The sequence below is a fragment of the Ranitomeya variabilis genome, chromosome 3 (assembly GCF_051348905.1).
Source record: "Ranitomeya variabilis isolate aRanVar5 chromosome 3, aRanVar5.hap1, whole genome shotgun sequence".
NCBI lineage: Eukaryota > Metazoa > Chordata > Amphibia > Anura > Dendrobatidae > Ranitomeya > Ranitomeya variabilis.
The window spans coordinates 495,931,989-495,955,744 of record NC_135234.1 but is presented as its reverse complement, the minus strand read 5'-3'; the positions used below and the strand labels follow the sequence as shown (position 1 = coordinate 495,955,744).

The 23,756-nt window shown below is 44.7% G+C and overlaps 2 protein-coding genes across 3 annotated transcripts in view; both read right to left on the bottom strand.

Moving 5' to 3' along the window:
- CIP2A (cellular inhibitor of PP2A) overlaps positions 1–5,403 on the bottom strand; it is a 126,387-nt gene extending 120,984 nt beyond the window's left edge. The window contains exons 1-4 of the mRNA XM_077296808.1: positions 5,117–5,403; positions 4,903–5,050; positions 2,127–2,239; positions 202–296 (exon numbers count right to left, since the gene is read on the bottom strand). Coding sequence (XP_077152923.1) covers positions 202–296; positions 2,127–2,239; positions 4,903–5,050; positions 5,117–5,218 — 458 coding nt within the window. The 5' untranslated portion in view covers positions 5,219–5,403. The remainder of the gene's footprint in view (positions 1–201; positions 297–2,126; positions 2,240–4,902; positions 5,051–5,116) is intronic.
- A 5,183-nt stretch (positions 5,404–10,586) lies between these two features.
- LOC143816440 (SH2 domain-containing protein 1B-like) overlaps positions 10,587–23,756 on the bottom strand; it is a 32,822-nt gene continuing 19,652 nt past the window's right edge. For both annotated transcript variants that reach the window (XM_077296805.1, XM_077296806.1), the window contains one exon: positions 10,587–12,869. In XM_077296805.1, the coding sequence (XP_077152920.1) occupies positions 12,829–12,869 (41 nt within the window). In that variant the 3' untranslated portion in view covers positions 10,587–12,828. The remainder of the gene's footprint in view (positions 12,870–23,756) is intronic.

Sequence of the window (23,756 nt, the reverse complement as noted above, 5' to 3'; positions counted from 1 at the left end):
ATCCATCAAGACCACAGACAGAACACATATGTGAAAATTAGACATCAGCATGAGGACTACATATGCTATCATTTTATTGTGCATCATATCACTGCCTGGAAAAGATGGAAAGAAACATGTCTGGCTGCACACCATACATCATCGAAACAATATAATATGTCCACATGACATTAAATAGTGAATAACGATATGTTTACTTACATTCTGTTCATCAAAAATGAAATTAATTCCTCTATATTGACACTTGCATGCAAAACTCTGATATTGTAGGTTAATCTTTGCAAAAGCTGGATGCTCTAATAACAAAATAAACACATTATTTGCATTGGAATTTTTTTTAAAAAGTAAAAAAAAAAAATTATAATACAACAAATCATTGAGATGTCACGGAGTGTAGTCGGATTTACACAGACAATGGAGAAATTAGGTTCTCTGTACCCGTGACCCAATTCTCTCAAGCCAGAGAATCGGATCACAGTAAGCCGACAGTCTGATCAGAGTTTGAGCCGCGTGTCATTACCATAATCAGCCCGATTCTCTCGGAGGAGAGAACCATTGCTAGTGTGAGCGAGCACTTAGAGGAATTGGATAAAATAATATAGGCCTCATGTTACTAACCAGACAAATAGGATATTCATGAATATTAGCTCACCAAGTTATATGTGATACATTTGTGCCTTTGCACACAGAATTTTGGGGGCAGTTTTTATAGTGAATTTTTCATGCAGTTTTTTTTCCCCCAGGAGTGGATTAAAAAGTAATCATGGGAAATACAATGAGTGACTACCACTTCTACTTCTTTTTGGATACAGCTCTAGCTTTAGGTAAAAAAGAATCAAAAACTAGTTGTTTTCTTTAAAAAAAAAAAAAATCTAAACTGCTATTTACCGTACATTCAATAACAACATTTATAAGACAATAAAATGCAGGAAATGATCAACATAAATGCTCAGCTGTCATTAAAGGGAACCTGTCAGCAGGATTGTGCACAGTAACCTCATTCATTGAGGGATCAGCATCCTTACACTTGATAATCCTGCAGTGTAACATTACCTTAAAGGGAATCTGTCAGCAGGTTTTTGCTACCGCATATGAAAGCAGTGTAATGCTACGCTCACAACATTGCGGTTTTTTAATGCAAATTTTCAGCTGCGTTTTACAGTACCAGCAAAGTCTGAGATTTCAGAAGTCTCATGCACACAGCTAGTTTTTTGTCCTCAGTATTTTATGAAAATACCATGGTTTCTACAAAATGCACCATGTCACTTTTTTATACACTAATCTTTATCAGCATGCACAAGAAGCAAATGTACCCGGACAAATACGCAGGTAGGGGCGGAGTTGGACTAGCGGTTGTGTGCACATCAGTCCTGGCAAAGAATCTCACTATGATAAAGCATTCCGGATAACTAAACAATAGCACACAGCTTGATAAGCAACACAATGTTGAACTCAGTTTTTTTTACCCCTAGCTCATGCTTTTCTCAGATTACATACCAAAAACCTGCTGAGATTCCCTTCACATGGAATCTATCAGCAGGAATTCATGCCTAGATCCCCAAAATATTTACATATGCATGTACCTCTATCAAAGACAGGTCCAGTAATACATTCACATGACCAGTTGATTTCTGTTTCTGAGAAACCAAGCGTTTAAATTGACATGTAAATGAGGCTGAAGGACTATTTGTAGATCTGAAGCCTTTGTCACTCCAGCTCTATTCCACACCCAGCAATGCTTCCTCTTAACTGATGGCTTCATTGCCTGGGTGGCGAATACGGCTGGAGGGACAGAGGCTTCAGACGGAAAATAGCTATTAGCCTCATTTACATACTGTATAAATTCAAACGCTGATTTCTCCATAATGGAGGAACTGACTGACCACGTAAGGGTATTGCTGACATTGTCTTTAAAAGAGATTCATGTTCTTATAAATTGTTTGGGCGGGTGAAATCCGGCTAATAGATTCCCATTAAAACGTGTGGCAGACTGGTCTTTATAAGAGAAATGCATCTAAATGCAGAAACTCGTCTGTCATCCCAACTCAGGAGTTTAACAATTTATTAAACAAGACTTTCTAAAGCTAAAATACAGTTTAAAACTCACAAACACTGTATTCACAAACCTGTAATAGAACAGGGTCATTGAGGATGGCGCTGTATCTATGAACCACTCCAGCCAGCACACTGGTGACATTGTATGTAGTATGAAGAGTTTCTTTCGTGTGAATGTCTGACGCTATATAGACACAGCAAAGAAATATTAGAGAACCATATGGGATAGAACATCCAGGTGAAACTTACACTTGGGACAATATCATGACAAATTTAAGGGTTACGTGTCTTCATCAGGTCTATATGGTTGCTCCATTGGTTACATTATTGACCATTATTACATTATTGACCATTCATAAACTCCACATTGTCTTCTAGAAGTAATGCTTTCAGGGGGTTATACCTCAATAATACAGCTGGTGATGGCGCATGCTACAGCCAACCATGTCTTGAGATTGCGGTAACGTTGCTTTAATTGTGTCGATAAGACATATGAATTCTCCTACTTTGCTCAATAAGACATCTCAGCTCTCCTTCCTTTTCAGCCATCAGTTATAATGTGTGGGGTCATCTGACGGCTAGTATACAATTCCTTTGCACCATTACTACATGGGAAATCCATTACATCTACAAATAAGCACTCAAAACCATACAGAACATTTTACTCCTTTTTGACATGGCTATTTCTGCTTGTGTGTTTTCATTTTATCTTCTACCTAGAGCCATAACTTTCAAATTTTCTCTCCACATAGCCGTGTGAGGGCTTGTTTTCTTTTTCACGGGACGTGTTGTACTTTTCTCATGTGACGTACTGTAAAGCATGAAAAAAATTCCAACTGTGAAAAAAGTGTAAATCCACAATTGTTTTTTATTTAACATGTTCACTGTACGCAGTATGACTGTGGAAATACCAAAGGTGCAAGGATCTTATTTTTAAGTGGTGAAAAAAAAAAATTTCAGAAATTTGTGAAAACAAATTTGCTTCTGTCACCATTTTCCGAGACCTCTAACATTTTCATTTTTTAGTCTATGGAGCTGTGTGAGGGCTTATTTTGTGTGTCCTGATCTGGCGTTTCTATTGATACAACTTTGGAGTAGATATAATGTTTTGATTGTCTTTAAACTGTAATTCTGGCATTTAGACACGGCAGAATGGAATGATGCATCCCTGTCAGTGCGCTGTAAATACTGCGGCCAAGAAACTGACAGCTGCATTTAACAGGTTTAAGGCCGCAGATGGAGCCTCACTCCAAATACGACTGTTATATCACAGCCATCATCTGCCAGAAAAGGTGCGGGCTCAGTTTGTGAGTCTGCATCAAAGTCAGGTAACTGGGATATAACATAACGGTACATTGTATAAGTCGGTAAGGTGTGTAAGGCCGGGTTCATATTGCGTTAAAGGCAATGCGCTGACGGCATCTGTTACATAGCGGCACTAACATTATGTAACAGATGCATTAGTGCACCCATTGACTGCCATTATGTTGCGCATCGCTATCGCATGTCATAATCGGCATGCGTTAGTGATGTGCTGTCATTCTGTGACGGACCCTGGGTGCGGTCTGCAGCGTTCGGGGGTCTGTCACTGTTAACGCAGATGGAGCATCTGAGCTAGTGCGATCGTTATCTTTAAAAGGCACTTGTGTTGGTGCAGTCCGTTTAACGCATTCGTTGAACGGACTGCACTAGCGCAATATGAACCCGGCCTAAGGAGCACACCAGCTTGGCCGACTTCCTGTCCCATTTGCTCAGAATAAAGGCCCCGTCACACATAGCGAGATCGCTAGCGAGATCGCTGCCGAGTCACAAGTTTTGTGACGCAACAGCGACCTCAGTAGCGATCTCGCTATGTGTGACACGTACCAGCGATCAGGCCCCTGCTGCGAGATCGCTGGTCGTGTCGGAATGGCCTGGGCCGTTTTTTGATCGTTGAGGTCCCGCTGACATCGCTGAATCGGTGTGTGTGACACTGATCCAGCGATGTCTTCACTGGTAACCAGGGTAAACATCGGGTTACTAAGCGCAGGGCCGCGCTTAGTAACCCGATGTTTACCCTGGTTACCAGCGTAAATGTAAAAAAAAAAAAAACAGTACATACTCACCATCTGATGTCCGTCAGGTCCCTTGGCGTCTGCTTCCTGCTCTGACTGAGATCCGGCCGTACAGTGAGAGCACAGCACAGCAGTGACGTCACCGCTGCGCTCTGCTCTCACTGTACGGCGGCACTCAGTCAGAGCAGGAAGCAGACGGCAAGGGACCTGATGGACATCAGATGGTGAGTATGTACTGTTTGTTTTTTTTGGTAACCAGGGTAAACATCGGGTTACTAAGCGCGGCCCTGCACTTAGTAACCCGATGTTTACCCTGGTTACCCGGGTGCTGCAGGGGGACTTCGGCATCGTTGAAGACAGTTTCAACGATGCCGAAGTCGTTCCCCTGATCGTTGGTCGCTGGAGAGAGCGGTCTGTGTGACAGCTCCCCAGCGACCACACAGCGACAAAACAGCGACGCTGCAGCGATCAGCATCGTTGTCTGTATCGCTGCAGCGTCGCTGTGTGTGATGGGGCCTTAAGACAGATGCCCGATACCTGACGCTTGCACGTCTCTGACTACAACAGGTGAGAATAAAACGTGGACGCCTCACCCCTGACCCCATCACATGACCATACCCGGCACACACCGCCCTCCCAAGGGGTCACACACATTAGCCTGGAATGTAAAATACAAGAACGACCTCTGCGACCCCGACCAGCTCTGGCGGCCTGTCACATGACTGCGGTGGGCGAGCACAGTGACACCACCATGGCTGCTGTGTAGAGGGGCGCAGGGCACGGGGTCTCCTACCCAGACTCGTCAGCAGCTGCACGGTCTTCAGGGTGACGGCGGGGCTGGTGCTGGGGTCCTCCATCAGCTCCACCAGGCTGCTCACACACTCGCTGGGTAACACGTGGCTGGACACGAACAGCTTGTTCAGCTTTAGCCCCAGGATGGCCTGTGAGACGGAGAAGCGTTATAGTGAGGGCCGCGGGGACACAGGCATCCACCCCGGCCACTGTACCTCCAGCTGCCGCTGTAGCGCCGCGCCATTGGCCTCGTTCTTACAGCCCCTATACTGCGCCACCGCCAGGAGAAGGCTCTTCATGCAGGACAGTGGCTCCATGGCGGCCGCTTGCACCGGGCAGGAGCGACCTCCGGGTAACAACACTCGGATTGCTCCAACGTGATTTCGCGCCCTAAACTTTCATGTTACTTTAGGACGGGGCGTGACGTCAGCTACGGAAGCCGGCAAGGGACAGAAGCGCTGAGAAGGCGCATGAGCGTCACAGCCGCACGGTGGGTTCGTCTGTCGGGACTCCATGGCAACCGAACCTTTCACACCCTCCTCATCTCTATCGTGATCGTGTTATTATTGCGATATACGTGGTGTTGGAGGGATGTGTAGAAGATTCAGTTCTGAAGGAAATGGTTACAGACTTTTACTCCCCCAAAATGTTCTTGCATTTATCAGGGGTGACCTCAGGTGCAGGGCCGAGAGGTGGGTGGCCCGGGGCCCATTTTGGAGGGAGGCCCATTTTTTCAAGGTGTTGCAATATGTAATGAAAAACACACAATGAAACAAACGCAAGTTTATTTACAAAAATCATTTACGCAGAGTAATTCAGGTAAAATCATTCATTTTTTACAATCCAGGCACTTTCCTTGATTTTCGTGCTGCAAAATCACTAATGATGTCACTAAAGTCCAATTCATGCACACGCAGTATATCTGCTCATGATAGCCACATTTACAAGTCGTTCCTGCTTCATGGATGTCCTTAATCGGTTTTCAACTAATTTGAGTTTTGAGAAGGAATGCTCACCACTGCAGTTTGTTACCATCAGAATTAGATATATCCTTAGGCTACTTTCACACTAGCGTTAACTGCAATACGTCGCAAATGCGTCGTTTTGCCGAAAATACGCATCCAGCAAAAGTTCTTGCTGGATACGTTTTTTCGTCATAGACTAACATTAGCGACGCATTTGCGACGCATTGCTAAACGTTGCGTCCGTTTTGCGACGCTTGGGCGTGTGTTAGCGGACCGTCGGGAGAAAAAAACCTTACATGTAACGTTTTTTGCTCCCGACGGACTCCACCCCCACCTCCCCGCACTTCCCCGCACCTCACAATGGGGCAGCGGATGCGTTGAAAAAATACATCCGCTGCCCCCGTTGTGTGGCGGAGACCACGCTAGCGTCGGGAACGTCGGCCCGACGCACAGCGACGGGTCTTTCCCGACGCTAGTGTGAAAGGCCTTAGAGCTATCTCAATGTTTGCTGTATATATCAGAGACTGTTGCTGTGCTGGCTGTATATAGAATAGAGGCTGGGGGGCTGTATAAAGTGTATACACAGCACTATACTGTAAACAGGTCCACACTATATACATACAGTATATACACACACACACTGTAATGCAGGATATAGTGTGGACCTGTATATACAGTATGGTACTGTGTAGGACAAGCTGCAAGAAAGATACACAGACCCACACACACACAGACAGACATCATACTCATCCACCGCGACACTGAAGATTGAACCACTTCACTCTGGATCTTCAGTGACTGAAGATCCAGAGTGAAGTACTGCCGCGCTCCACGGTGGAGAATCCTCTTCTCGCGCCGACATCGTGGTTCCACCTCCTTCCTCGAAGGTAGCTGAACAAACTGTCATCTGATCTAATCCGAGGGAGTGATCATATAGCTGAATAGGTGGGGCCTAGAAGCTTCTGTTGGGATCGGAGAAGGCTGCCGCATGCCATAAGCTAAGCATTAGGTACAGGGAGGGTAGTAAGGAAGTCTGGCTAGGCTAGACAGGTCGGTGGATGCTGACGCAGGTCAGGTGCCATGACTCTGCCGCTCTGCGCCAGCCACTGAGATGTAGGACCGTAGCCAGGTCCCTACACTTTCAATATTTTCTATTTTGTTAAATGTTCCTTATCATTAGAAACGGTTCACAGCAAAGAGACGTGTATTTTACATGTTTTGAGATATTTATCCCTATATTGGTGGGAGGCCCCCGCTTGGTGGGTGGCCCGGGCCCCTTGGGCCCCCCTAAATCCGGGCCTGCCCAGGTGTCCCATATTGTCCCTGTACATAATTGCACAGTTTTGCACTGCAGTGAGATGTTACCTGCGTGTTCGCATTGCGGATAGACGCCTGAGGGTATGTGCACACGTTGCAGATTTTGCTGCGGTTCCGCAGCGGATTGGCCTCTGTGGATTTGCAGCTGTTTTCCATGAGTTTACAGTACCATGTAAACCTATGGAAAACAAAATCCGCAGTGCACATGCTGCGGAAAAAAACACGCGGAAACGTAGCGTTTATTCCGCAGCATTTCAATTCTTTGTGCAGATTCCGCAGCGGTTTACACCTGCTCCTCAATAGGAATACACAGGTGTAAAACCGCAGGTGGAATTGGCACAAAATCCACAAAAAAATCGGGGTTACTCCGCAGGAAATCCGCAGTTCGGTTTACCTGCGGATTTACCCAAATCAGTCAGGAAAAATCTGCAGAGTAATGCGCAGCGTGTGCACAAACCCTGAGACCTTACATTATATACAGTATTCTGGTCTGTGAAACCCTAGTGCTTGCTCTCTGCTCTGCTATAATATGCGCCTCGGTCTGCATTTTCCCAAGGGTAACAGGAGAACATTTACCATACAATTTGTCGTACGATTTCTCTTGAGTATGCCGATATGCCAAATGTGATAAAAAACCATTGATTAGCACCATTTCACTTTTGGAACATAAAATTGGTTGGAATAGATAGCGGACACTAAGTCATGTTTACAGAGCCCCTGATGTGCCTAAACAGTGGAAGCCCCCCACAAGTGACTCCATCTTGGAAACTAGACCCCTTAAGGAACTTATCTAGCTGCGTGGTGAGCACCTTGAACCTGCAGGTGCTTCACAGAGTTTTATAACGTTGAGCCGTGAAATAAAAAATTACATTTTCTCACAAAAAATGTTGTTTTTGCCCCAAATTTTTCATTTCACAAGGGTAACAGGAGAAAATGATGGACCAAATTTGTTGTGCAATTTCTCCTGAGTAAACTGACACCCCATATATAGTGGAAAACTATTGTTTGGGCGCACGGCAGGGCTTGGAATGGAAGGAGCGCCATTTGACTTTTGGAGCACAAAATTGGCTGGAATAGATAGTGGACATCATGTTGCGTCTGTAGAGTCACTGATGTGCCGAAATAGTGAGCATGTTGACACCACATTTGCCTCATATAATTTTATACCATTGGGAGGTGAAGAAAGAATAATTATGTTTTTACCACTAAAATGTTGTTTTAGCCCAAATTTTTTTAATTTTTCTAAGGGCTAATAGGATTTTTTTTTTTACAACAAACTGAGGTCCATTTTTCCTGAGAGTATGCCAATACCCTACAAGTAATCAGGAAATATTTTTCAGGCACAGTGCAAAGCTCAGAAGGCAAGGAGCCCTAGATTTTAATATTATGGTTTGCAAGTGCCATAACCCATGAGGAGAGTCCATGAGGTGCCATAACAACAGAACCCTCCATAAGTGACCCCATTTTACAAACTATACCTCTCAATAAATTCATCTAGGGGTGCAGTCATCATAATGACACCATGGGTGTCACAGAATTTTATACCATTGGACAGTGAAGAAAAAATTACTAATTTTGTTTTAGCCCCAGATTTTACATTTTCACACAAGAATTGGGTAAAAATTGCACCGTAATTTGTCCCACAATTTCTACTGAACGTGGCAATACCCCATATGTGGCTGTACAGTACTACTTAGCGATACGGAGAAACTCAGGAGGAACGGAGTGCTATTTGCCTCCTGGAGAGCAGATTTTCTTAGACCAATTTGTGGACTAAATAACCAGAGCTCCTAATTGCCAGAAGAGCAGAATCCTCCCTCAAGTGACCCCATTTTGGAAATTATACCATTTCGGAATTTATCTACAGGTGTAGTGAAGATTTTGACTCCATGGATATTTTCCAGAAACAAGCAGCGATGAATGTTGCTGAGTGAAAATTGTAAGCTGCTGTTGTAGTGACCAGTATGCTGTAGTGACCATACTGGTCACTACAGCATAGTGCAGTTGCAGTAATCAGAGCGTTATGCCCAGCTCATGCTTCTAGAAACACGCACCCATAAGTTTTGCGAGCTCTCATTGCTTCAGAAATGCCAAACATGTGGACGCTGTATGTGGTTTAGGTACACTTTGGGGCTCAGAAGGGAGGGGGCATTTTGTTTTGGGAGCAGAGAATTTGCTGAATTTTTTTTGGAGGGTGAGGGACTATTTAGCTTTTCCAGAGCCTTTGTGCTTCCAGTAACGTGGAAGCCCTTTTACTTCCATTATCAGATGACAGACCTGATTGGGGACTTGCTTTTTCTGTGGATTGAGTTGAAGCTTTACTTGGGAACATTTTACATAACGTTTGGGATCACATTTATCCTGCACTCTACGCTGAGCACTTTTGGGATTTCCATCTAAATCTCTGAGTGACGTGATTCAGATGAAACCTCTGAGGGATACATTCACTATAATGAGGCAGCTGAGTAAGGCTACTTTCACACATCAGTTATTTTGCCTTCAGGCATGATCTGGCGATTGTTTAAAAAAACTGATCCGGTGCAAACTGTGAAAAACTGATACGCTGGATCCGTTTTTTTTGCTGGATCTCTTTTTGCTTACCGGGCACAGAGTTTGGAGTTCCTGTTCCGGGGTAAAAGAGAGAGAGAGAAAGAGACTCCAGAATGGATAAAAAAGCAACGGGGAATGCTCAGTGTAAAAAGATCGCAAACGGTAGCCAGATTCATCCATTTCACGTCACGTTTCATCCGTTTATCGCTGGAACTGTCACTGTGCGTTTTTTCGCCGGACTGAGAAAATGTTCCTCTGTACTTTTTCTCCGTCCGCCGGAAAAAATCATTTTTGACGTATCCTGCAAAAAACGTATGAAAAGTGTGGCCATCAGGCACAATCCAGCGCTAATACAACTCTTTGAGAAAAAAACGGATCCGGCGGAAAAAAAACCAGATCCATTTTTTTCAAATTTCGCTGGATTGTGTCTGACGGCAAAAACCTGATGTGTGAAAGTAGCTTATTCTGAACTCTGTCTGGCCTTTGTTCAGCGGTGTCCTTCTTTTCAGAAGTGTCCAAACTGTGGCTAACGGCACTTTTGTGCAATCGTGAAAAGACAGACACCAACAGATCACAGGTCAGACGGTGTCCACAGTGCCTCCATCTGCCTCAGTATAGGGAATCTTCATTTGAGGATTCTGTCTGAATCGCATATTTCAGAGATTTACGTGGAAACCCCGAAATAAGCGCTCAACGCAAAACGCAGGATGACTGTGTGCCGAACCTTACTGCGATCTTTGGGAGGCAGAATGAAAAAATCAACAGCAGGTGAAGAATTGGTTTTATTTATTTTTTACACCGTTCTTCGTGCGGTATAAGTGATTAGGCGACTTTATTCATCGGGTCGGTGCGATTCCAGATTTATATCGGGTTTTTATGTTTGGCTGCTGTCACACACTAAAAGACACATTTTGTTGCAAAAACAATTTTTTTACATTACCATATTTTGAAAGCTATAATTTTCCATATTTTGGCCCACAGAGTCATATGAGAGCTTTTTTCTGTGGGATGAGTTGATGTTTTTATTGCTACCATTTTCACACATGACATTTTTTGATCTCTTTCTATTGTGATTTTTGGGAGGCAGAATGAACAAAAACCAGCAATTCAGGATTTTTTTTTTTTGCTTATGGATTTATGTAATTCACATGGTATAACTGATAAGGCAGTTTTATTCTTCTGGTCAGTACTATTACAGCGATACCACATTTATATAGTTTTTTTATGTTTGGCACTTTTACACAAGAAAAACCATTTTAAAGAAAAAATAATTCTTTTTGCATCGCTTTATTCTGAGAGCTATCAATGTTTTATTTTTCCGCTGATGGAGCTGTATGGTGGCTTGTTTTTTGCAGGACAAGATGATGTTTTCATCTGTAACATGTTTATTTATATTCATCTTTTTGATCGCTTTTTATTCCACTTTTTGTTCAGCAGTATGATGACAAAGCATTGTTCATTGCCTAGTTTTTTATTTTTTTTTGGTGTTCACTACAGGGGTTAAATAGTGGGGCAGTTTAATAGGTCGGGTCATTCCAGACGTGGTGATACCAAATATGTGTACTTTTATTGCTTATATATTTTTCTTCATACAAATATTTATTTATGGGTACAATATGTTTTGATTTTTTTTTTTTTATTATTATTATTTGATTTTTTTTTTCATATTTTTACAACTATTTTATTTTTTTTTTCAACTTTTTTTACTTTGTACCACTATGGGACTATAATTTTTTGCAGACAGATCACTTGTATAGTATGGAGATGCAGCAGCATCCCTGTGCTATGCAAACTGTCAGCGCTGCACTGCTAGAAAAATTTACTGATCATGCACCGCGCATAATCAAGCAGGTTTCCTAGCTCTGGTGACTAGGTCATCATGGCAACGATCGGGACCCTGCGTGACGACTCAGGGTCTCCGATCCAAAGGTAGAGGGCTGTCATCCCTCTGCCAGCTCCCAAAATGCTGTGATTGAGTTTGATTGCAGCATTTAGGGGGTTAAAGTGCCGGGAGTGGTGCAGGACCGCTCTTGGCACTTAGTGCTAGGGGTCAGGTGTCAGAATCAGCTGACACCTGGCGACGATAGCACACGCACGGCTTGTATGCACGCACGATCGTGTGGACATAATAATCCGCCCCGCGTCCATAAGTATCAGGGTGTAGGGACGTATTGTTACGGACCATGTCAGAAAGGGGTTAAGCATGCTTACAAATCATCGTTCTTCGCATCAAATCATACTCTGTAAACAGAACAATTATATAATATACACACAGAACAATTGTGTTAATGATCTTTCTGTGAGCATGTAAGTATGATCAGTCCCTCTAGTGCAGGGGTGGGGAACCTCAGGCCCCAGGGCCATTTACGGCACTCGATGACCTTTTATCAAGCCCCTGAGCAGATTCTCAGGGACCGCATTCTTGGGCAGGGAGGTGTATTTTGATTACAACCAGCTCATTAATTTCTTCTTGCTCTGTTAGCACACACACAATGTTCACTACTGACCACTGAAGGGCATGCAATGAAAGATTACGTCCTGAAACCAGTGCCAGAGTCAGGATGTACTTTGTGGGCGGAGTTTGTACTTTCCCGGAAGGATGGTATAAATATCCAAATGGCCCTTGGCAGAAAAAAGATTCACCACCCCTGCTCTAGATAGACTATTATACAGCCAGCATTTGGCTTCTGTGTAGCCGATCGGTTGTTGCTTAACAGCCACCATTGGCTAATATAAATGAATCCTGAAGCTCCATCCTTTTTTTCTGGCTCAGGTCCCACATAGAGGTCAATGCATGTATAACTTATCCAAGGTGCAGCAGCAAAGTGATTACTTCATATGTTGCTTAATGGATGATCCTTGAAGATGTCACTGCTGTGGCCCAGCAATAATGGCTATGGTGTCTTGTCACTAACAGCATATTGTCAGTAGCGATGAGGACACAAGGAGAGGTAAAAATGTTGGATTTTGGCAGTAAAAGACCTGAGAGAACTTAGTAAATTTGGCACATGGAGTTTTTTTTATGTTTTGGGACATCTAGTTTTTTTCTTCATTTTTCGAAATCCCTTTAAAGTGTACATTCTTCTGGTTGAATGTTATGAAGGCAGGACATCCACGTACACTCTCTCATCAATCTCTGTAAGAAATGAATGGGAGGATTAAAACAAATCTAATAAATCTAGCATAAGAGGGTTTGCATTTTCTATATACATAGTGCACATGTTCCTACAGCTTTATAGTGTTGCTAGATGGTGGCCCGATGCTAACGCATTGGGTATTCTAGAATATGTACAGTACAGACCAAAACTTTGGACACACCTTCTCATTTAAAGATTTTTCTGTATTTTCATGACCATGAAAATTGTAAATTCACATTGAAGGCATCAAAACTATGAATTAACACATGTGGGATTATATACTTAACAAAAAAGTGTGAAACAACTGAAAATATGTCTTACATTCTAGGTTCTTCAAAGTAGCCACCATTTGCTTTGATGACTGCTTTGCACACTTTTGGCATTCTCTTGATGAGCTTCAAGAGTTAGTCACCAGCAATGGACTTCCAACAATCTTGAAGGAGTTCCCAAAGATGCTTAGCACTTGTTGGCCCTTTTGCCTTCACTCTGCGGTCCGGGTCACCCCAAACCATCTCGATTGGGTTCAGACCTGTTGACTGTGGAGGCCAGGTCATCTGGCGTAGCACCCCATCACTCTCCTTCTTGGTCAAATAGCCCTTACACAGCCTGGAGGTGTGTTTGGGGTCATTGTCCTGTTGAAAAATAAATGATGGTCCAACTAAACGCAAACCGGATGGAATAGCATGCCGCTGCAAGATGCTGTGGTAGCCATTCTGGTTCAGTATGCCTTCAATTTTGAAAAAATCCCCAACAGTGTCACCAGCAAATCACCCCCACACCATCACACCTCCTCCATGCTTCACGATGGGAACCAGGCATGTAGAGTCCATCCGTTCACCTTTTCTGCGTCGCACAAAGATACGGTGGTTGGAACCAAAGATCTCAAATTTGGACTCATCAGACCAAAGCACAGATTTCCACTGGTCTAATGTCCATTCCTTGTGTTCTTTAGCCCAAACAAGTCTCTTCTGCTTCTTGCCTGTCCTTAGCAGTGGTTTCCTAGCAGCTATTTTACCATGAAGGCCTGCTGCACAAAGTCTCCTCTTAACAGTTGTTGTAGAGATGTGTCTGCTGTTAGAACTCTGTGTGGCATTGACCTGGTCTCTAATCTGAGCTGCTGTTAACCTGCAATTTCTGAGGCTGGTGACTCGGATAAACTTATCCTCAGAAGCAGAGGTGACTCTTGGTCTTCCTTTCCTGGGGCGGTCCTCATGTGAGCCAGTTTCTTTGTAGCACTTGATGGTTTTTGCAACTGCACTTGTGGACACTTTCAAAGTTTTCCCAATTTTTCAGACTGACCTTCATTTCTTAAAGTAATAATGGCCACTCGTTTTTCTTTACTTAACTGCTTTTTTCTTGCCATAATACAAATTCAACAGTCTATTCAGTAAGATTATCAGTTGTGTATCCCCCAGACTTCTGCACAACACAATTGATGGTCCCAACCCCATTTATAAGGCAAGAAATCCCACTTATTAAACCTGACAGGGCACACCTGTGAAGTGAAAACCATTTCCGGTGACTACCTCTTGAAGCTCATCAAGAGAATGCCAAGAGTGTGCAAAGCAGTCATCAAAGCAAAAGGTGGCTACTTTGAAGAACCTAGAATATAAACATATTTTCTGTTATTTTACACTTTTTTGTTAAGTATATAATTCCACATGTGTTAATTCATAGTTTTGATGCCTTCAGTGTGAATTTCCAATTTTCATAGTCATGAAAATACAGAAAAATCTGTAAATGAGAAGGTGTGTCCAAACTTTTGGTCTGTACTGTATGTAGGATTCGGCCGGCCGAGCGCGACCGATCAGTGAAGCGTAGTTCAAATCCCGCACCAATTCGTGGCCGGACTGCACCTGTCGCTGATTGGTCACGCCCGGCCGGGCGTGACCAATCAGTGAAACCAGGGCCGGCTCCAGGTTTTTGAGGCCCCGGGCGAAAGAGTCTCAGTGGGCCTCCCCTTTAACACATACCACGATTCATGATGCACAGATACAGCAGAGAAATATAGCACAGCCACATAGCATACAACACAGCCCACATAGTATAACACAGCCCATATAGCACAGCCACGTGTTATGGACCTGGTGGTTAGGAGCTCCTGGAATGACCTGATGAGTAAACTAGTAATCGGAACAAGCTCTGGGAAAGTGGGAACTCTGCTGACCTTAAACTCTACTCCTATCACACACACTAGAAATAGCCATGGAGCGTACCTAACTCTCCCTAGACGCCTCTTCACAGCCTAAGAGCTAACTACCCCTAAAGATAGAAATAGAAGCCTAACCTTGCCTCAGAGAAATTCCCCAAAGGTAAAGGCAGCCCCCCACATATATTGACTGTGAGTTAAGAGGAAAGTCACAAACACAGGAATGAAACAGGTTTAAGCAAAAGAGGCCAGACTTCACTAAATAGTCAGAGGATAGAAAAGGGATCTATGCGGTCAGCACAAAAGACTACAAAAAACCACGCAGAGTAAGCAAAAAGACTCCCCACACGACTCACGGTGTGGAGGTGCCACTCTGCACCCCAGAGCTTCCAGCTAGCAAGGGAATATCATGATAGCAAGCTGGACTAGAAATTAGCAGTACTAAGAAATATATTCAGGAAGCAGTAACAACAAATGAACTAGCAAAGACTTAGCTTCTGCTGGAGTAGACAGGTCCTCAGAGAAGTCCAAGAGAGATCTGAACCAATACTGAACATTGACAGCTGGCATGAAGTAACGATCTGAGTGGAGTTAAATAGGGAAGTGTTGTGAATTCCGTTCTCGGGCTCCCTCCTGTGGTCATGAGCGGTACTGTGTGAGTTTGTTCTAGGGCTCCCTCTGGTGGCCTTTAGCGATATGGCTGGTCTTGGCTGGGCTCTGCTGATTCATTTCCTGCTATGCTGGGCCTATTTAATTCACCTGGCCCTTCATTTGTTGCCTGCTGTCGGTGTATTCAGTCCTGTTTCTGAGTTCTCCTGAATATTCCTTGTGACCAGTCTCCTGCTGGAGAAGCTAAGTTTGTTTGCTCATTATTTCCTTGAAAACGTTTCTCAGTATATAATGAGTTCAGTCCAGCTTGCTTTTATGTGATTTTTTGCTGGCTGGTTAGTTCTGGGGTGCAGAGTGCGCCCCTCACATCGTGAGTCGGTGTGGGGGTTCTTGCATTCTCTGCGTGGTTTATTTTTGCCCCCCCGAGGAAGCCGAGGGCGAAACGCGCGTTGGGGCGCGGGTGCGTGCACGTGGACTCAAGCATGGGTAAGGACTCTTGATGGGAACATTGTTTCTTTATGGGGTATTGATATGCTTACCTTATAATGAGGTAGCTTCAATCTTGTTGGCACTTTATGCACTAAGCACTTTAGCAGATTACTGATTGATGATGATTCTTTTGATACCCTCCATCCAAAGACCCATGCTGCTTCCATGGTGCAGCACATTTTAGTGGGTGCACCCTTTTTCTCCTCATTATATGTACTCTGGTTTTGTTAAAAATTGTTGTTAGTCAACAAATGACTTGGCACTGTTCTTGTGTACTTTTTAATTAATAATAATAAAGGTATATATTTTTTATCATTAATCTGTGTGGTTTTGTACTGACCGCACAGACTCCTATCTATTTTCTGTCTATCTAGTATTAGCGGGCCTCATTTGCTTAACCTGTTTCATTTCCAAGTTTGTCTTTTCCCCTTAACTCACCGTTATTATTTGTGGGGGCTATCTATAACTTTGGGGTTATTTCTCTGAGGCAAGTGAGGTCTTTGCTTTCTCTCTAGGGGTAGTCAGTTTCTCAGGCTGTGAACGTGGCGTCTAGGATTTTAGGAACGCTCCACGGCTGCCTTTAGTGTGTGTGGATAGGATCAGGATTGCGGTCAGTATAGCTGCCACATCCCCAGAACTTGTCCTATATTCTGGTCATATGTGTCAGGTCAGTTTTGAGGTCCTACCACCGGACCACAACAGGGAAGCCAGAAGCAACAAACGAGAGCAGCTGACAAAACCAACCTCAGTGACCAGCAGTACCGCTCAAAGCCACCAGAGGGAGTCCAAGAGCAGAACTAACCAAAGTACCATTCATGACCACAGGAGGAAGTCCGAGAACGGAATTCACAACAGCCACGTAGCATAGAGCACAGCCCACGTAGTATATAACAGCCCACGTAGCATAAAGCACAGCCACGTAGCATATAACACAGCCACGTAGTATATAACACAGCCACGTAGTATATTGCACAGCTGTTGTGAATTTGCTTTTTGGCTCCCTCTAGTGGTTACTAGTGATTTGACTCTGGGTATGTCAGTCATCCCTTGTATGCTCACCTGGGCCGTTAGTTCAGGGGTGTTGCTATATAAGCTCCCTGGACCTTCAGTTCAATGCCTGGCAATGTTGTAATCAGAGCTAATCTGTTGTGCTCTTGTCTACTGATCCTGGTTCCTGCTAGATTAAGCTAAGTCTGCTTTCTTGCTTTTTGCTATTTGTTTTTGTTTGCATTTTTGTCCAGCTTGTACATAATCTGTATCCTATCCTTGCTGGAAGCTCTAGGGAGGCTGGAGTTCTCCCCCCGGGCCGTTAGACGGTTCGGGGGTTCTTGAATTTCCAGTGTGGAATTTTGATAGGGTTTTTGTTGACCATATAAGTTATCTTACTACATTCTGCTATTAGTAAGTGGGCCTCTCTTTGCTAAACCTAGTTCATCTCTGTGTTTGTCATTTCCTCTTACCTCACCGTTATTATTTGTGGGGGGCTTGTATCCAACTTTTGGGGTCTATTATCTGGAGGCAAGAGAGGTCTTTGTTTTCCTCTTCTAGGGGTAGTTAGTCCTCCGGCTGGCGCGAGACATCTAGCGACCAACGTAGGCATGTTCCCCGGCTACTTCTAGTGTTGGCGTTAGGAGTAGATATATGGTCAACCCAGTTACCACTGCCCTATGAGCTGGATTTTTGTACTTCGCAGACTTACTTGTTCCTCTGAGACCCTCGCCATTGGGGTCATAACAGTTTGCCAGGCCAGCATTAAATGTTAAATGCATTGCAGAAGCGGGATTATAAGAAAGAAAATTCTGAGGTTTTTTTTTTCTCTTTTTCTCATTTTTTTTTTTCTTTTCCCCTTTACCTCTGAGTGGCTTGTGTTTGCTGCAGACATGAATGTCCAGACCTTGATTACAGGTGTGGACCAGCTTACTGCTCGTGTGCAGGGCATACAAGATTATGTTATCAGAAATCCTATGTCAGAACCTAAGATACCGATTCCTGAACTGTTTTCCGGAGACCGATTTAAATTTAGAAATTTCAGGAATAATTGTAAATTGTTTTTGTCCCTGAGACCCTGTTCATCTGGAGACTCCGCTCAGCAAGTGAAAATTGTTATTTATTTTTTACGGGGCGACCCTCAGGATTGGGCCTTCTCGCTGGCGCCAGGAGATCCGGCATTGGCTGATATTGATGCGTTTTTTCTGGCGCTCGGTTTGCTTTATGAGGAACCCAATCTTGAGATTCAGGCAGAAAAAGCCTTGCTGGCTATGTCTCAGGGCCAGGACGAGGCTGAAGTGTATTGCCAAAAATTTCGGAAATGGTCCGTGCTGACCCAGTGGAACGAGTGTGCATTGGCTGCAAATTTCAGAAATGGCCTTTCTGAAGCCATTAAGAATGTGATGGTGGGTTTTCCCATTCCCACAGGTCTGAATGATTCCATGGCCCTGGCAATTCAAATCGACCGGCGGTTGCGGGAGCGCAAAACCGCAAATTCCCTCTTGGTGTTGTCTGAACAGGCACCTGATTTAATGCAATGTGATAGAATCCTGACTAGAAATGAGCGGAAAATTCATAGACGCCAGAATGGCTTGTGTTACTACTGTGGTGATTCTACACATGTTATCTCAGCATGCTCTAAACGTCTTACTAGGGTTGTTAGTCCTGTCGCCATTGGTAATTTGCAACCTAAATTTATTCTATCTGTAACTTTGATTTGCTCACTGTCATCGTATCCTGTCATGGCGTTTGTAGACTCAGGTGCTGCCCTGAGTCTGATGGATCTGTCATTTGCCAAGCGCTGCGGTTTTGTTCTGGAGCCATTAGAAAATCCTATCCCTCTTAGGGGTATTGATGCTACGCCTTTGGCAAAAAATAAACCGCAGTTTTGGGCACAGGTTACCATGTGCATGACTCCCGAACATCGGGAGGTGATACGTTTTCTTGTTCTGCATAAGATGCATGATTTGGTTGTTTTGGGTTTGCCATGGTTACAGACCCATAATCCAGTCTTGGACTGGAAGGCAATGTCGGTGTCAAGTTGGGGCTGCCATGGAATTCATGGAGATTCCCTGCCCTTGTCTATTGCTTCTTCTACGCCTTCGGAAGTTCCGGCGTATTTGTCTGATTATCAGGATGTCTTCAGCGAGTCTAAGTCCAGTGCACTGCCTCCTCATAGGGAATGTGACTGTGCAATAGATTTGATTCCTGGCAGTAAGTTTCCTAAGGGGAGACTGTTTAATTTGTCGGTACCTGAACATACCGCGATGCGTTCATATATCAAGGAGTCTCTTGAGAAGGGGCATATCCGTCCTTCTTCTTCCCCTCTTGGTGCGGGATTCTTTTTTGTGGCCAAAAAGGACGGATCTTTGAGGCCTTGTATTGACTATCAGCTTTTAAACAAGATCACTGTCAAATTTCAGTATCCTTTGCCGCTGTTGTCAGACTTGTTTGCCCGGATTAAAGGTGCCAAGTGGTTCACCAAGATAGACCTTCGTGGTGTGTACAACCTTGTGCGCATTAAGCAAGGCGATGAATGGAAAACCGCATTCAATACGCCCGAAGGTCATTTTGAGTACTTGGTGATGCCATTTGGGCTCTCTAATGCACCTTCAGTTTTTCAGTCCTTCATGCATGACATTTTCCGGAAGTATCTGGATAAATTTTTGATTGTTTATCTGGATAATATTCTGGTTTTTTCTGATGATTGGGACTCGCATGTGGAGCAGGTCAGGATGGTTTTTAAGATTTTGCGTGAAAATTCTTTGTTTGTTAAAGGCTCAAAGTGTCTCTTTGGTGTACAGAGGGTTCCCTTTTTGGGGTTCATTTTTCCCCTTCTGCTGTGGAGATGGACCCAGTCAAGGTCCGAGCTATTCATGATTGGACTCAACCCTCGTCAGTTAAGAGTCTTCAGAAGTTCTTGGGTTTTGCTAACTTCTACCGTCGTTTTATCGCAAATTTTTCTAGCGTTGTTAAACCATTGACGGATATGACCAAGAAAGGCTCTGATGTAGCTAACTGGGCTCCTGCTGCCGTGGAGGCTTTCCAGGAGTTGAAACGCCGGTTTACTTCGGCGCCTGTTTTGTGCCAACCTGACACCTCACTTCCCTTTCAGGTGGAGGTGGATGCTTCGGAGATTGGGGCAGGGGCCGTTTTGTCGCAGAGAGGCCCTGGTTGCTCTACTATGAGACCTTGTGCCTTTTTCTCCAGGAAGTTTTCGCCGGCAGAGCGAAATTATGATGTGGGCAACCGGGAGTTGTTGGCCATGAAGTGGGCATTTGAGGAGTGGCGTCATTGGCTCGAGGGTGCTAAGCATCGTGTGGTGGTCTTGACTGATCACAAAAATCTGATGTATCTCGAGTCTGCTAAACGCCTGAATCCTAGACAGGCCCGCTGGTCATTGTTTTTCTCCCGTTTTGACTTTGTGGTCTCGTATTTACCAGGTTCTAAGAATGTGAAGGCCGATGCTCTGTCTAGGAGCTTTGTGCCTGATGCTCCTGGAGTCGCTGAACCTGTGGGTATTCTTAAGGAAGGAGTTATCTTGTCAGCTATTTCTCCTGATCTGCGGCGTGTGTTGCAGAGATTTCAGGCTGGTAGGCCTGACTCTTGTCCATCTGACAGATTGTTTGTGCCTGCTAAATGGACCAGCAGAGTCATTTCCGAGGTTCATTCCTCAGTGTTGGCAGGGCACCCGGGAATTTTTGGCACCAGAGATCTGGTGGCCAGGTCCTTTTGGTGGCCTTCCTTGTCAAGGGATGTGCGGTCATTTGTGCAGTCCTGTGGAACTTGTGCTCGAGCTAAGCCTTGCTGTTCTCGTGCCAGCGGGTTGCTCTTGCCCTTGCCTGTCCCGAAGAGACCTTGGACACACATCTCTATGGATTTCATTTCTGATCTTCCGGTGTCTCAGGGCATGTCTGTCATCTGGGTGATATGTGATCGTTTCTCCAAGATGGTCCATTTGGTTCCTTTGCCTAAGCTGCCCTCCTCTTCTGATCTGGTTCCTGTGTTCTTCCAGAACGTGGTTCGTTTGCACGGCATTCCTGAGAATATTGTGTCGGACAGAGGATCCCAGTTTGTTTCCAGGTTCTGGCGATCCTTTTGTGGTAGGATGGGCATTGATTTGTCGTTTTCGTCCGCTTTTCATCCCCAGACTAACGGACAAACGGAGCGAACTAATCAGACTCTGGAGGCTTATTTGAGGTGTTTTGTCTCTTCTGATCAGGATGATTGGGTGACCTTCTTGCCGTTGGCTGAATTTGCCCTTAATAATCGGGCTAGTTCCGCCACCTTGGTTTCGCCAATTTTTCTGCAACTCTGGTTTCCATCCTCGTTTTTCCTCGGGACATGTGGAGCTTTCTGACTGTCCTGGGGTGGATTCTGTGGTGGATAGGTTGCAGCGGATCTGGAGTCATGTGGTGGACAACTTGAAGTTGTCACAGGAGAAGGCTCAGCGTTTTGCCAACCGCCGCCGCGGTGTGGGTCCCCGACTTCGCGTTGGGGATTTGGTATGGCTGTCTTCTCGATTTGTTCCTATGAAGGTCTCCTCTCCCAAATTTAAGCCTCGCTTCATTGGTCCTTACAAGATATTGGAAATCCTTAATCCTGTATCCTTTCGCCTGGATCTTCCGGTGTCGTTTGCCATTCACAACGTATTTCATAGGTCCTTGTTGCGGCGGTACGTTGTGCCTGTGGTCCCTTCTGCGGAGCCTCCTGCTCCGGTGTTGGTTGAGGGCGAGTTGGAGTACGTGGTGGAGAAGATCTTAGATTCTCGTCTCTCCAGGCGGAGGCTTCAGTACCTGGTCAAGTGGAAGGGCTATGGTCAGGAGGATAATTCCTGGGTGGTCGCCTCTGATGTGCATGCGGCCGATTTGGTTCGTGCCTTTCACGCCGCTCATCCTGATCGCCCTGGTGGTCTTGGTGAGGGTTCGGTGACCCCTCACTAAGGGGGGGGTACTGTTGTGAATTTGCTTTTTGGCTCCCTCTAGTGGTTACTAGTGATTTGACTCTGGGTATGTCAGTCATTCCTTGTATGCTCACCTGGGCCGTTAGTTCAGGGGTGTTGCTATATAAGCTCCCTGGACCTTCAGTTCAATGCCTGGCAACGTTGTAATCAGAGCTAATCTGTTGTGCTCTTGTCTACTGATCCTGGTTCCTGCTAGATTAAGCTAAGTCTGCTTTCTTGCTTTTTGCTATTTGTTTTTGTTTGCATTTTTGTCCAGCTTGTACATAATCTGTATCCTATCCTTGCTGGAAGCTCTAGGGAGGCTGGAGTTCTCCCCCCGGGCCGTTAGACGGTTCGGGGGTTCTTGAATTTCCAGTGTGGAATTTTGATAGGGTTTTTGTTGACCATATAAGTTATCTTACTACATTCTGCTATTAGTAAGTGGGCCTCTCTTTGCTAAACCTAGTTCATCTCTGTGTTTGTCATTTCCTCTTACCTCACCGTTATTATTTGTGGGGGGCTTGTATCCAACTTTTGGGGTCTATTATCTGGAGGCAAGAGAGGTCTTTGTTTTCCTCTTCTAGGGGTAGTTAGTCCTCCGGCTGGCGCGAGACATCTAGCGACCAACGTAGGCATGTTCCCCGGCTACTTCTAGTGTTGGCGTTAGGAGTAGATATATGGTCAACCCAGTTACCACTGCCCTATGAGCTGGATTTTTGTACTTCGCAGACTTACTTGTTCCTCTGAGACCCTCGCCATTGGGGTCATAACAACAGCCCACGTAGCATATAACACAGCCCATGTAGTATATAGCACAGCCACGTAGTATGTAACACAGCCACGTAGTATATAGCACAGCCACGTAGCATAAAACACAGCCCACGTAGTATAACACAGCCCACATAGCATATAGCACAGCCACGTAGCATATAACACAGTCCACGTAGTATATAACACAGCCCATGTAGCATATAGCACAGCCACGTAGCATATAACACAGCCAACGTAGTAGATAGCACAGCCATGTAGTATATAGCACAGCGACGTAGTATATAGCACAGCCACGTAGTATATAGCACAGCCATATAGTATATAGCACAGCCCACATAGTATATTACACATCCCACGTAGTATATAACACAGCCCACGTAGTATATTGCACAGCCACGTAGTATATTGCACAGCCACGTAGTATATAACACAGCCCACATAGTATATAGCACAGCCCACATAGTATATAGCACAGCCCACATAGTATATAGCACAACCCACATAGTTTATAACACAGCCCATGTAGTATATAACACAGCCACGTAGTATATAGCAGTGTGGGCACCATATCCCTGTTAAAAAAATAATTCAAATAAAAAATAGTTATATACTCACCTTCCGGCGGCTCCTGGATCCAGCCCAGGCCTTTAGCGATGCTCCCGCCAGGTCCGTTCCCAGTGATGCTTTGCGGCAATAACCCGTGATGATTTAGCGGTCTCGCGAGACCGCTACATCATCTGGGGTCATTACCGCAAAGCATTATTGGGACCGGAGCATCGCGAGGAGCGGGAAAAGCTGCCGAGGACACCAGAAGGTGAGCATATCACGATTTTTTATTATTATTTTTAACATATCTTTTTACCATTGATGCTGCATAGGCAGCATCAATAGTAAAAAGTGATGCAGTGTTTAAATCCCGCCCCTATATCGCTGATTGGT